Raw genomic sequence first — 14,604 nt, forward strand, 5'->3', positions numbered from 1 at the left:
GCTGCTCCCACCTGGGAGAGTAAGTGAGGTGCTGGCTCTCCCAGGGCAGGCTGGACCCCCTGATGCCCATGCTCCGTGCTGGGTGGACACAGGGGCTGAGACACAAGCCGAGTTTGCAGGAGGACTGCGGGGCACACCCCTGGCGTGGGCATCAGCACTGGCGGAATTCAGGCTGCTCAGCGCAGCCTTTGGCACCCTCGCTGTTCCAAGCCCAGCTCGGCTCACTCTGCATTTCAAACATGAGGCCACTGCCCACGCATGACTGTCTCCATTCCTTTTCCTCGAATCAGGTTCTTAGCAGGGGCCCGAAAGGGCATCAGGTCTGCTCCTCAATCTCTGGCTTGAAACTAGTCACCACATCTTGGACTAGTGGGAAGTCCTCTCTCGGGTCCCCCAGCCCCGTAGGAGCTTTGGGCAGCCCAGCCTCTGGCCCTGACAGAAGTCAGGTGTTTTAAAGCCTGCCTCTGAAGTGTGGGTTTGAAAGAGCACTGATCTTCACCAAAGTACCTGAAAGTCTGTGGCTCTGAATTTAGCAAATCCAATCTTTGTACACATTCCCCCTCCCTGGTCTGAGGTATAGAATCCCTTTTGTTGCTTCTTGGCCAAGCCGAGCCTTTTCTGCGGGGCTGTCTTCCCTGACAGAGTACGTCTGCCATCCTGACTGTACAAGGCGTTTTCCCTCAGCCCTGTCTTACCTCCTCTAGATAGACCTTTCACTGCTTGCCCTCCCTGTCTACGGGTTGGTGGCATGGGGTGGGGGCAGGTAAGAAGGGGCCCCTGGGGCAAACCCAGAGAAGTGTCTGATGTGCTGTGGGAGTTGCAGGTGGGGACTAATGATAAACCCTGAAAGAATGCAGCCAGAGCTAGGCCAGACACTGACGTCACTCCTGCCATTTTGGGGAGGCTTGGGTAGGTTTCGCAACTGAAATTCGTGACACAAATATGACAGCCTGCTGTCATAGGCATTTATTGTCTGCTGGAAATGGCCTTTGTTGAGGATGTATGATCTCTATGTTGTATCCAATTAGAAGCAGAAGGCAAAGCCTGCTGTTCTCACAGGCTCATATAGAGTCGGATGTGAAAGCCAGCAAGTTAATACCAGCATCCTGCCGGTTCAGCGCGGGGCGCAAGCCAGCCCTCCTCACAGCCCCTTGGAGCCTGGAAGAAGCGACCCTCTGCTGTTGGAGGATGGTCTGGGGCACGGAGGCCCCAGCACTCGCCAGGCTCCATGTGCATGGGAACCCCTGTGTGCCATCCAGCGCCCACGACGGCAGCAGGACCAGGGAGTGCCTGGGCACAACAGGGAGCTGGCACCAACTCAGGCGAGGGTGCCGGGGACCCTGGGTCACTACAGACCCTTGCCCATCAGAGCTCCCTGACGGGTGACAGGGAGGGGCTCCCACTGCCTACAAGGGAGCCAAAAGGGACTCTGGGGGAGGGTGGGCGGCAGAGTACAATGACCTGTTGTGTGTGCACTCACATCGACAGGTGAGTGTGGATCATGCTGGTCCCTGTCTGGGGTTCTCTTCCCCAGACTTTCTCTTTCTGAAGGGGAGGGAAGAAAAATGCTAGGCCCTTTCCTGTGTGCCTTACCAAATGCTCCTTATGACTCTTCTAGGTAGGTTTTGTCATCCTCATTTCACAGATTAGGGAACTGAGGCTCAGCAGGGATGTCGCCTGCTCTAGGTCACATAGCCAGCAGAGGTGCCGGAGCACAAACATGCTGCGTTGTCTGCCTCTGCCTTCACACCATCTGTCCGGGGGGCCTGTCCTGCTCACCTAATGGGAGAGGAGGCTATGGGAAGGCCTGTGAGGAAGGACTTTTTATCCTCTTGAGGTCCAGAGTAGGCAGAGACCTGTCCTCTCTTCCTCTTACACACATGTCCAGCTCATCAGCAAATAGTCAAATCAACCAGAATCCAACCCCTCTCCCCTCTCCCCATCTCCACAGCCATTCCCAGTCCAGGCACCACTGTCTCTGTCCTGGACTGCTAAAATAGCTTCAACACGGGGCTCCCTGGCTCCACCTGTGTCCCACTGGGGTCTGTTCTCATAGACATTAGAGAGTCTCAGTGCTCCCTCCAAGCCCTCCAGTGGCTCCCATCTCATTCGGCATGAAAGCCAAAGCCCCTTACAGTGGCACAACCCCATCTTTCCAAACTCTGCTCCTCCCAACCCCTTGCCTGCTCTGCAGTGTCCAGCCTGACCTCCTCACAGTTCTCACAGGTCAGGCTCACCCCTCCACCAGGGCTCTGCACTTGCTGTTCAGTCTGCCGGAATGCTCTTCCCCAGACACCCACAGGACCCCTCCCTTGCCCCATCCACGGCCCTGCTCAAGTGTCATCTTCTCAGAAAAGCCTCCCCACACTCCTGTCTATACCAGCACCTGCCACACCTGCTTTATTTGTATGTTTCTCAGAACTTTCTTTTCACCATCTGACATACGTAGCACATTATACATAACAAGAGTACACATTTTATAGATACAATCTAACTGCTCACTGGGTAGTATATTCATGAGGATAGGGATTTGGTCTGTTCCATTTACTGCTGTATCCCCCGTATCTATAACACATAGTAGGTGCTTAGTATATATTTGCTGAAACAATGACGGAACAGACATGAGAACTCATGCTGTGGTCTGCAAATGTGGCAGCAGGCAGACTTTTTTCCAGGCTAAACAGCATTGAGCTAGGAGATCAAAGCACAGGACTCAACCCCTGATCCGCACAGCCCGGCCGCAGCAGGCTTCTGTGCGCGTCTTTCTGTATCTGTCTCTCCCTTTCTCTCTCCTTCCTTCCCCTCCCCTCCTTCCCCACCCTCACATACATGTCTTCCTTCCCTGATCCTCTGGGGAATGTCTTTTATGGGCCCTTGAGATGCATTCTGGACCACAGACCTTGGGCGTGGGCTTTGGCAAGTCACGTTGCCCCGAAAGACTCATGGATGGGGTGGAACTGAGAACTGGCCAGAGTGCAGAATGATGTCCAGGACTCCTCCCTGCCCTTGCCTGGGTTGAATTGAGACCCAGAGCACACCCCAGTCAGAGGCCTGCAGCCAGAATTCATCTGAACATAATCATCGGGCACAGGCCTGAGGGAGGGATGGGATGCAGAGATAGACAGGCACACTCCACGTGCCCAGACATACTCCACAGCCGGAGGAAAGGAACCGTTTCAACGCAGCCACATCAAAGGGACTGCTGAGAGCCAACAGGCACAGACAGTTTCCCTCTGGCTCTCCTCTGCAAAGATGGCCTTCAAAATTCTAATTTCTTCCTTCCTTTTTTTTTTTTTTTTCCTTTGAGATGAAGTTTTGCTCTTGTTGCCCAGGCTGGAGTGCAATGGCGCAATCTCGGCTCACTGCAACCTCCACCTCCCGGGTTCGAGCAATTCTACTGCCTCAGCCTCCCAAGTAGCTGGGATTATAGGCATGCGCCACCACGCCCAGCTAATTTTGTATTTTTAGTAGACATGGGTTTCACCATGAGGGCCAGACTGGTCTTGAACTCCTGACCTCAGGTGATCCAGGCGCCTCGGCCTCCCAAAGTGCTGGGATTACAGGCATGAGCCACCACGCCCGGCCTAAGATTCTAATTTCAAGATGTCATCAGACAGCAGGGGGACAGTGGAGTCAAACCTGCCAACCCTACCCCCTCCCGCACACTCCCCACCAACGCCGTCTCAGCTGCAGTTGCCCAGGGCAAAGGCTCTGCAGGTGCAGACTCCTAGAGAGCCCTGGACAATTCAGAAAGAGCCCCTGAGGGGAGAAGCCTAGTCCTGTAGTCAGAGACTTTCTGAATTCCCAGAGCTGCACGGCTCAGCCAAAGACCAGAAAAGCCTCTGACCACAGCCAGAAGGCCCTGCTATGTTTGCTAAGGCCGTCCCAGCCATGGGGCTGAGGAAGAGGAGAGGGCATACCTGAGTCTGGGCGCCCATTCCCAGAGGCCACGCAGAAGCCAAAAGTGCCCCCCGGGGAGCGCTGCAGCTGCAGCTGGCTCGTGCCGTCCGGGAACACCTCCACCAGGCGGCCCACGGTGCGAGCCAGGCTGGGAGCACCCACGTCCTCCACACTGAGGGCACGCCGTGGTGAAGCCTTGGCCGGCCTGCGAGGGAACCAGAGACACAGTGAGGGCAAAAAGCGTTGGGCACTGGGCACACAGCTCTTCCCTGGCTTACAGATGACTGATGCCTCACAGACTTAAGAGTCTGGCATTGGAGGCTGGGGTTCTGCTGACTTCAACCAGCAAAAAGAGCCTGCTAGGGCCAAAACTGGCAGGTTTCCGCCGCTGTGCAAGGCCCCCCAGAGCCTGCTGTGGAACTAGAAACCCCACCCTCCCAAAGCAGTGGTTTCAAATTTTGGGGGGTACAGAGACCTTTGTAAGAATCTGACAAAAGGTATAACTTTATGTCACATTTCCAGGAGCTAACATACACCCTGAAGTACATCCACGCCCCAGGAAAGAGCAGCCAGCCTACAGGGCCTCATCGGACAGGGTGGGATTTTCCAAGCAGGTCATGGGTCACGGGCCTCTTTGGGGGCCTCTGTCCCTATGTGTTTATTTGGATCTTTAGCTGGGCTAATAAAACTCTCTAAACTTTCTGATTTCAAGATGTCATTGGACAGCAGAGGGACAGTGGAATCAAACTGGCCAACTCTACCCACTCCAGCAACCCCAGGCCTTCTCAGAGCCCAACGCACTGAGGGTCCGTGCAGGGCACTGAGGTGCTGAGACTCCCGTGGCAGCCTCGTCTCCACACATCAGATGTCCTGTTGCTTTCCCTTCAACGGACCCTGCTCACAGCCATGATGCTGAGGCAGAAAAGAGTTAAGCTTTTGGCTCCACTGGTCACTCTCTGAGTTTATCCACCAAACCATGTGTGCCCCTCATACCTGCCAGCTGCACTGTGGTCCCCTGGCCCTGCTACCAGGTAGAGGCTGGACCGGTCCCCCTTGCTGCTCAGCAGAGAATGGAGGTTCTGAAAAGAGGCAGCTTTCCGACGCTGGTGAGAGGGTGACACCTGATGAGAAAGGGACAATATTACAGGTGAGAAAAGCCACCTGGGAGGTGCTGACAGAGGACTTGGCCCCACCATGAACCTGAGGGCCCTGTAAGAAAGTGACAGCACAAGCTTTTATCATTGCTTCCAAGAATTCAACAGGAACCACCATGACTTACTCAAGGAGTTGGGTCTACATAGGCCATCTGAGGAGTCAAGGGAGTTTTTGTTTTGCTTTTTAGCTGAAATAACAACTTTAGTGCTATACTAATTACCTCATTGATTAAGGAAATCTAATGTACTCATTAAGGAAGAAATGAAAGTAAGTTTATTATACAGTAATAAATACCACTTTAAAGTTAAAATTCAAAATATTATTTTGTGATTCTTTAGTATGTATTTTATGATTGCTTTCGTTCAAAAATTTAAATTGAATATTGTACCTTCAAACATTGCTGATAAAAAGACAAGAAATCATTCAAGGAGTTCACAAAATAATGGGGGCAGGGCTGAGCACAGGTAAGTTAAAAGGTTTCAGTGCACATTAAAAGGAGATGGTGTGTGCCGGGTGCAGTGGCTCACGCCTGTAATCCCAGCACTTTAGGAGGCTGAGGCGAGCAGATCACCTGAGGTCAGGAGTTCAAGACCAGCCTGGCCAACATGGTGAAACCCTGTCTCTACTAAAATTACAAAAATTAGCCGGGCATGGTGGCGGGTGCCTGTAATCCCAGCTACTCGGGAGGCTGAAGCAGGAGAATCACTTGAACCCGGAGGCGAAGGTTGCAGTGAGCTGAAATCATGCCATTGCATTCCAACCTGAGTGACAGAATGAGACCCTGTCTCAAAAAAAAAAAAAAAAAGGATCTACTACCATTCAATCCTACAATCCCACTACTGGGTATCTACCAAAGGAAAGAAGTCATTATAAGAAAAAGTTTGGTTCCATATCTTTGCAATTGCAAATTTTGCTGCTGTGTACATGGTGTGCACATGTATATAACAGCACAATTTGCAATTGCAAAGATATGGAACCAAGCTAAGTGCCCATCAACCAACGAGTGGATAAAGAAAATGTGGTATATATACGGCCGGGTGCAGTGGCTCATGCCTGTAATCCCAGCACTTTGGGAGGTCAGGAGTTTGAGACCAGCCTGGCCAACATGGTGAAACCCCATCTCTACTAAAAATACAAAAATTAGCCGGGTGTGGTGGCCTATGCCTGTACTCTCAACTACTCAGGAGGCTGAGGCAGGAAAATTGCTTGAACCTGGGAGGTCGAGGTTGCAGTGAGCAGACATTGCGCCACTGCACTCCAGCCTGGGTGACAGAGCGAGACTCCATCTTAAAAAAAAAACAACCCAAAAAACTAAACCTCCCAGCAAACACACTCTTGGCAGCACCACACACCAACAGCAAGTATTGGAATGTCACAAATACTGCAGGGGAGACAGATTCTTCCTTTATCTTCTTTTTTATTTTCTTGAAAATTTCTGTCTTTTTTCAGTTCTTGAAAATTTATCTCTGCTGCTCATCCTCCCTGCTCTGCCTCCCTTTCTTGCCCAGTCGACTTCCTATCTCTGTCCATTCAGCTCAGATTGCCTATGAACCTCTCCATGACACCGACAGGGGTGGTGTTTGCCTTGGAGGGCTTACAGAGATGGAAGTCCTGATGACAATAAATCTGGGTGCCACGGCTCAGACATGCTTTGGATAAATCTAACTTCATGAGAACAGTGAGTTTCTGGAGCACAAGTCACCGCGGCTGGTTCCCCCCAGCTTCAGTCTCTGGGTGGTTTCTTTGCCTTCCATTCACTCAACCAGCAAATATTTGTTGAGCACTGGCCACGCGCCTTGGACAGTCTTTGGTGGAAGACAGTCAATGGGACCTTCATTCAGTCCGCATCCTCTTCTCGCCTGCAGCCTGGGAAATGAAAGGCGCCAGCGACGCAAACCGCTCTCACTTGCTACATTCTGCCTAGGAGAGTGGGGAGGGAATTAGGAGAAACAGACCACCTGGACTCCCTGGAACAGAAGGAGTGTCCAAGGGGTGCTGCTCCTGGTTGCAGAGCGTGGGGCGCTTGGGGAGGGACAGCCTGAGCGAGCTGCCCTGCGCTTCCCACCCACTCGCTACTCGGTATGTATTGTGCGTACTGTACTAGCTTCCCTAGTAAGTACCGGAATACAAAGATCAAGCGGTGTTCGCTCAAATAACTCACACTCCAGTGAGGGCTGAGAGACAAAACCCAACTAAACATGATGCCACATGTTTAGTTCCACAAAGTTCCACAAAGTTCCACAGAGTTCCACAAAGGAGGGAGGCACAGGAGAAATGGGAGTGGGGGTGGAGGCCCAGTTTGGCCTGAGGCAGGATTGGGAGCGGCTCCCTGAGGGGCGTGTGCCTGCAGTAGAAGGTGGGAGAAAGAGCCCAGCTGAAGGTTCAAAGTCAGACTGTGTGTGATCTGCCGACAGAACTGCAAGGGGGTCAGCTGCAACCGGGGTCAAGCGTGTTAAAAGAAGAATGAGGAGGGATGAAAGCAGACAGATCCCAGAAACTCTCTGGCCATGCCAAGTGGTCTGAACTTTATCTTGAAGGCGATAAGGGACCAATGACAGATGTTCGGCGAGGGGGTGGCGTGGTCGGATTTGCATATCAGAAGGACCACTCTGGAAGCCACATGCAGGACCATGGCAGGGAGGCCAGTCAAGAGGCTGCTGAGGGAATCCACGTGGGAAGTGATCTGTGCCTGGGCTCAGAGTCACTATGGCCATGGAGAAGGTTCCAGAACCATCAGGCTGTCCACTCTCCGAGACTTGGCTGAGGTGGCAAAGCTGAGGAAGAGGGAGTAGCCTAGAGTGACCCCAGGCCTGGGCAGCTGGCAGGGAACAGCAGTGTGAGGAGCTGCTGACCCACCCTTTGTCTAGGGGAACCCAAGTCTCATGGGTCAACCGTGGGGATGCCAGCAGCTTCCATCTCCCTACTGTGGGCTCCTTGGGAAGCATCCTCAGCACCTCCTCCCTCCTTTCACCTTTCATTCTGATGGTGGCTGCACCGCTGCTGGCTTCACTCCCTGGGCTGGGGCCCCTGGACTCACCGGGTGCAGGGATTGTAACGATGGGGCCCTAGAGTGTGACGTCAGGCCAGGCGGGGCGGGCTGCAACTGCTCCACACTGTAGCTGCGGGACTTGCCCAGCTTGGGCCGGGAACTCTGGCCCAGGGCTGAGAAGAGCTTTTTCAGCCCCAGGGTGGAGGCTATGCTGCTGCTCCTTTTCTTGTTCTGGTCCAAAGGGGCAGCCGAGGGGGAGCCGGGTCCTGTGCCAGCCCCTGCTGATGCTCTGAAACATAAGGGTGGAGGTGAGGGGGTGGGGGAGGGCCGGGAGGGTGGCCAGGGCAGACTGTACCCTGGGGCCATCTCGAGGGCCGCAGATGGTCCAGCACCAATGCCTCTGGCACATTTGGGGCCAGGTACTGACAACCAGGCTGTAGAAAGAAAGGCCAAGTGGAAGCCGGGTGTGGTGGCTCCTGTCTGTGGTCCCAGCTACTCGGGAGATAGAGGCGGGAGGATCACTTGAGCCCGGAGGTCGAGGCTGCAGTGAGCTGTGATCACGCCACTGCACTCAACCTGGGCGACATAGTGAGACCCAAAAAAAGAAAGAAAAAACAAAGAGAAGAAAGAAGGAAGGAAGGGAGGAAGGAGAGAGAGAGTAAAGGAAAAGAAAGAAAAGAAAGAAAGAAAAGAAAAGAAAGACTGCCAGATACTCTGCTTGGGTTGCTTTTGGGGAGAATAGCTCAGGCAAGCCCCCCGCCATAACACTCAGCTCAGGGCCCACCCAATCATTCATTCAGTATATATATTTTTTCTTTTTTGAGATGGAGTCTCACTCTGTTGCCCAGACTGGAGTGCAATGGCACGATCTTGGCTCACCGCAACCTCTGCCTCCCAGGTTCAAGCTGTTCTCCCACCTCAGCCTCCCGAGTAGCTGGGATTGCAGGCACACACCACCACGCCCGGCTACTTTTTGTATTTTTAGTAGAGACAGGGCTTCACCATGTTGGCCAGGCTGGTCTCGAACTCCTGACCTCAAGTGATCCACCTGCCTCATCCTCCCAATGTACTGGGATTACAGGCGTGAGCCACTGCCTGGTCCATTCATTCAATAGTTCTTAACGACCTACTATGTGCCAGCCTCTTCTAGGTCCTGGGGTGTGTGTATGCAAGACAAACAAGGTGCCTACTCTCAGGAGCTTATGAACAACAGACCAGGAAAACCAAGGAGACCCATCCCATGTGGGTGAAGCAGAGGGTGACCAGGCGCTTCTTTAAAATGGAGTGGTGGGGAAGGTCTCCCTGAGAAGAGGAACTTTAAACTGAGAGCTGAAGAAGGAGCCAGGGCTGCCACGCCTGGAGTTGAGTAGTCCAGGTGCGGGGAACAGCTGGTGCCGCAGCCCTGGGGCAGGAAGAGCTCTGTGTGTTTAAGAACAGAAAGGGGCCAGGCCATGAGGCTTGGGTGTAGGTGATGAGAAAGGGGGAAGAGGCAGTACAAGATGAGGTCAGACAGGCAGGAAAGGCAGATTCCACAAAGCAGGACCAGCCACAGCCGGGGTGTGAAGTCTACTCCAAGTGCAGGGAAAAACCATTGCAGGCAGGGTTTTCAGTAGGAGAATGACACCATTTAATCCAAGTTTTAAAAAGCAACCCTTGACTATTGTGTGGAGAAGGAAATGTAGGGGCAAGAGTGAAGGCAGAGAGCAGGTAGGGGCGACTAGAGTTGTATAGCAAAGAAGACATGAGTTCAGGCCAGGAGAAGTGGTGGGAGGCAGGGGGTTCCGGAGCTGGCAAGGACTCGCAGAGGGTTACAGTGGGAGAGAAGGAAGAGGAAGCAGCCCAGGACTCCTGGATTCAGGCTTGTGTGCTGTGCAGACAGACAGTGATGTGTTTGCCGGGAAGGGGACATGGGGGAGGCAGTTGTCGAGCTTTTTGTTTGAGAGGCCCATCAGACCCCCTAATGGAGATGTCCAGGAGAAACTGGGCATGCAGCTCTGAAGTTCTGGAGAGCAGATGGCGCTAGAGATGGAGAGCTGGCTCTGGTGCCTCTTCAGGCTTAGAGCTGCCTGCAGCCACCAGGCATAGTGTGTCACAGGGAAGAGAAGGCCCTGGCCAGAGCTCCGGGCTCACCAAGGCTTTGAGGCAAGCCAAGGAGGTCCCGAGGGCCAGGACTCGGCCTCCACCCTTCCCCCACTTCTCCCCCTCTCCCACCCGCTCCACCTGAGCTGAAGGAGAGAAGGGAAATGTGATTGCATCTGGTTACTTTCAAGCATCCAAGCACAGAGCAGGAGGAAGCCTCTCAGACAGGTAACCCCATCCTGGGCCCCTCCCCAGGGCTAGGGCTCTGCTAGCTCTGCCCCAGGAACCGGCACAGTGTCTGCAGCTAGAGGCCGTTCAACGGATGCTCCATGAATGAATGATCAGGTACATCAGACTAAACGACACTGGGAGAGGAGTGGGAGGGCTGCCAGGCTTGTTCACAATCTAGGGATCCTCTGAGGACTAGGAGCAGGGAGGTGGGTCATGCCACCACTCCAGGGGGTCTCTGTCCCCTCCCAGAGCCCCCATTCCCACCTCCTTCTGCAATCTGGCTCTTTCTCCCATCACTCACCCTGACAGCACATGTCCTCCAGATCCTGACCCTGTCCTCTGCAGGCTTCCCTCTGGTTCCTGGCTGGACTCTGGCTCCTCTGAGGACAGGGAGAGGGTGATGCCCGTGGAGTTGATGGTGGCAACATCTGCTGAGCCAGGAAAGCCCTGGGGTCCTCCTGAAACAAGCACAGCATCCCACCTGAGTCAGACCGGCTCATCCCACAGGTCCTGTGGGGGAAAGGGACATTCCCAACAACAGGGGGAGGGTGAGAAGAAGGTGGAGAGGCAGAGCTCAAGGAGAGCAGTGGAGAGACCTGGGAAGCAGCAAGGGAAGGTGGGGTGGCCTCTTAGATGACCAGGGCTGAGGACCCCTCATGAGTGTCCTCTAGGCTGGAAACTATTTGATGACAGGGACTGAGTCTTGTTGACTGCTGTAACCTCGTCACCCAGCACAGCATCTGGTCCACAGTAGATGATCACTGTTTGTTAAATGAAAAGGGTTGACTGTGATAAGCCATGTCCCTTCTATATCAAGGGACACAGTGGGAGCAGGGGAAAATTTTGTATTCCTGGGACAAAACCCACAATCTTGTCAGTTGTGATTTCTAAGAGCTTTAAAATAGCCATCATTTCTGGAGATCTATTATGTGCTAGGCAACAAGTGGAATCCTCTCCAGAGATGAGTTCACGGGGTCCTAGGAGATGGTGCCATCATCGTCCTCACTTTATGGAGGAGGATGCTGGCAGGCTAAGGGATTGAGGGACTCACCCAGGGCCTCACTCACTCTGCTTCAAGCTCCAAGATAAAGGCTCAGGTTGCCCAGAGAGGTCAGCAGGTCTCAGAAGGGAAGTCCTGCAGGAAGTGGTTAGGAGCAAGCCCACAGCCTGCCTAGAGCCCACCAGAGAAGGAAATCGCCACTCAGCACAGGGTGGGAGGGACCCCAGGGGGAGGCAGTTGCCTCAAGGTTTGTGTAAGCAAGGGAGGGAGAGGGACCAAGTCTGTGTGTCCCTGTGCAGTGGAGGGGACTTTGCATCCACATCCTAAATAAGGTTTGTCATCTCTCTGCCCTCTCTCCCTCCACTCTGTTGCCAAGCCCTGGGTCCCTCTTGAGCCATCCCAGCCCCAAGACTGTCAGAGCCGTGGTCACATTAGAGCAAAAATGTGTGGAGTGAGCCTGTTATCTCTGCCTAAAAGTGAGCGGCAGAGTTGGTCACCTGGGATCACAACACTAGGGATCAGGGCCTGAGCCTGCCAACCCCCAGGATTCTCCCACAATATGAGGACCCCTTCCAAAGGCAAAGTGGTGACACCCACACCCTTCAGCAGCCTTGCCTGCTGAAACCTACTGGTCCACCAACAGGCCCAGGGGCCAGGGAGGGTCTGGTACCAGAAAGCACACCGCCTAGGAGCCCTGTTCCCTTGGTCACAGGGTCCTCTGGACAGTGTGTCTGCCTGGCCACAGAATGCCTCAAGGGCAGGACTCCTGCTCAAGTATTCACATGTGCATTCCCCACAGTGCCTAGTATAGTGCCTGGCACATAACAGGTGCTCAGCCAATGCCGAAGGAATGAATGAGTGAATGAAATGAAATAATGATGCTGAAGGGGCAAGGCCTCAGCCATGTGATCAGTGGACATCTACTGTTCTGAACAAATAGTAAATCCTGGAGCTGTTGCCTCTTCCTGCGCTGTTGGGAGTAAATCCCTTAAAGTCCAGGCCTCCAGCAGCCATGGAGCTTGGAGCTTGGAACCTCAGGGTTTCCAACAGGAAGAGGACATCTCCACCACCTTCCCCGTGGTTCTGCCTCCCCTGGGAGGGAGTTGCTTAGTCTGCCTCCAGGCTGGCGATCAATCCTGCATCCAGCCTCCACCAGCACCCCTGACACCTCAGAGCAGCTCCAAGGAGCTGCCGAGGTGGTGTGTGATGCTGCCATCTGACTCCTGAGATAAAAGGGAATGACTCTGAAGGCCTGGGTGTCATGGGTCGGGTCTGGGCCTCTGCTGTAGAACCACACCAGGCCTGGGCTGGGCAGGAACCAGCGGCAGCCCCTTACCATCTCTGCTGTTCTCCAGGGGCAGCTCCGGTTCCCGGCTGCAGAGGCCCCTCTCCACCCTACCCTCGTGGACGGCTCCCCCGTAGGGCTCCTGCAGCCCCCGAGGTGCGCTGTTGTTGCAGTTGTTGGTGGACAGGGCCAGCAGTGGGTGCCTGACCTGAGGGCGGCTGGGCTGGGTCTGTGATGGGGGCAGCTCACAGGTCCTGAGAACCGCGTTTCTTGAAGAAGGCCGGGGGATACCCACAGGCTCTCTCTGGTCACCCGGCCTGAGCCGTCCAGCCAGGGCTGCCTTCCTGTGAGACACCGGCGAGGTGGTTTTCCTCGAAGCGGGAGGGGTTGGCGCCCAGCCTTCAAGACAAAAGGAAGCTGTTGGCTGCCAGGCTTGGTGTGGGGCAGAAGGTTCTGCATGGCTCTGTTGCAGGGAGGAAGGAGAGACAATTTCCAGGGACTCGTGGCTTTCTGTAACCTGGGCCTGGCCTCCTGGCCCCGATGATTCAGGCGTCATGGGGGAGGTGGTGGCATAGGCTGTCCTGCATGGAGTCTGGGAATCCAAAGGGTGAGCCTGGTGACTTCCCAGCCCTGGTCCAGGCTGCCACTGGGGTCCCAGGGACACCCGCTTCAACTCCAGGTCAGGAGGCTTAGGGACGGAATCTTCTCTCAAAAATAGAGTTCCTCCAGGCGTGTGTCCTCTGCCCTCCTTCACCTCATTTTCCACCTCTACATCATCAGCCCTAGGCAGGTGTTGCTGGGCCTGAAGGCCCCAAGGGAGCTCCGCCTCAGCCTTCTTGGACCACATGTGGCCTCGAGGCCTGGAGCCCCGCAGTCGCAGTCGCGGGCTGCTGCCTTGGGTCCGCCCACACGCCCAGCCAGCTTGAGAGGTCCCCGCCTCCTCACTGTCGGTCCTGCAGCTGTCAGAGTTGTCTGTGCTGTCCAGGGCAGAGTCCACCTCCGCAGGGCACACGGTGTCTCCGATGTGTGTTTCCCGGATCCATTCCATGTGGAGCCGGGGCTCTGCAGGAAGGAGCGGGAGTGGGGAGCTCAGGCCACCCAGCACCCTCTCCATCCCACAGGCAGCCTGGAGCTCCTGGAGGGTCCTGGGGTCGGGGGGCGCCTTCCCCTGGGCGGGGCGCGGGTCGTCGATGCAGCTGCCGCAGGCCTGGCACCTCCTCTCGCTGCCCGGTGCCGGCGGCGCCGGGTGTCCCCTGCGGTCCAGGCTGCCCACAAGCCGGTGGAATGTCCCCTGCCCCGAGTCCCGGAGCCGGGGGGCCCCGTTGATGTAGTCGGCGAGGTCGGGCTTGGAGCGCAGGGGGCCCTGGTCCGCGGCCTGCAGCACGGTGCTCAGCACCTGGCGCTGGCGCTGCTGCAGCCGCTCCAGGTGACGGAACTCGGCTTCGCGGGCGGACTCATCCTCAAAGCGCACGTGCGATGGAGAGGGGCCCCGCCTCGGCCTCTGCCCGCCGCTGGACTCTCCGCTGGAGGAATCGCTCGTGTGCCCGTTCTGGAGGCTGTCTCTGCAGGCAAGGGTCGTCCTGGGGTCCCGGGCTGGGATTCTGTGGCCATCTCTGATGAAGAGACAGGAGGAGAGAGGTCAAGGGCAGAAACGTGGGGAGGTATGGACACGCATCGGCCCTACCCTCTCCACCCTGGGCTACAGTCTCCCACCGTGCTCTGTGGCAACCGCAACCCACAAGGTTACTCCAGAGAGGATTTCTGGGGCGTCTCGGCAAACCAGAGTAGCTTGCAAGCCCACTCTGATCCTGAGACAGCGCTAAACAAAACCAAGGCCACCTTCCCTGCTTTTGGCTTTCCCTCCTTGCATGGTTCAGCCTGAGTTAAGATGAAATACTATTGAATGGGAAGATGCTGAAGTCCTCACACGTGTGTGTCGCGGGGGTGGGGGTGGGGCGGCGTCTG

The 14,604-nt window shown here is 55.2% G+C and overlaps 1 protein-coding gene across 2 annotated transcripts in view; it reads right to left on the minus strand.

The window, feature by feature from the left end:
* KIAA1614 (KIAA1614 ortholog) overlaps positions 1 to 14,604 on the minus strand; it is a 40,133-nt gene that overhangs the window by 2,508 nt on the left and 23,021 nt on the right. Inside the window, exons 5-9 of one of the 2 annotated variants that reach the window (XM_054456714.2) lie at positions 12,691 to 14,252; positions 10,656 to 10,812; positions 8,093 to 8,333; positions 4,894 to 5,021; positions 3,921 to 4,105 (exon numbers count right to left, since the gene is read on the minus strand). In XM_054456714.2, coding sequence (XP_054312689.1) covers positions 3,921 to 4,105; positions 4,894 to 5,021; positions 8,093 to 8,333; positions 10,656 to 10,812; positions 12,691 to 14,252 — 2,273 coding nt within the window. The other variant, XM_063650740.1, reaches the window with a different exon arrangement.

This window comes from Pongo pygmaeus, chromosome 1, assembly GCF_028885625.2.
Source record: "Pongo pygmaeus isolate AG05252 chromosome 1, NHGRI_mPonPyg2-v2.0_pri, whole genome shotgun sequence".
In the NCBI taxonomy this organism is placed as follows: Eukaryota; Metazoa; Chordata; class Mammalia; order Primates; family Hominidae; genus Pongo; species Pongo pygmaeus.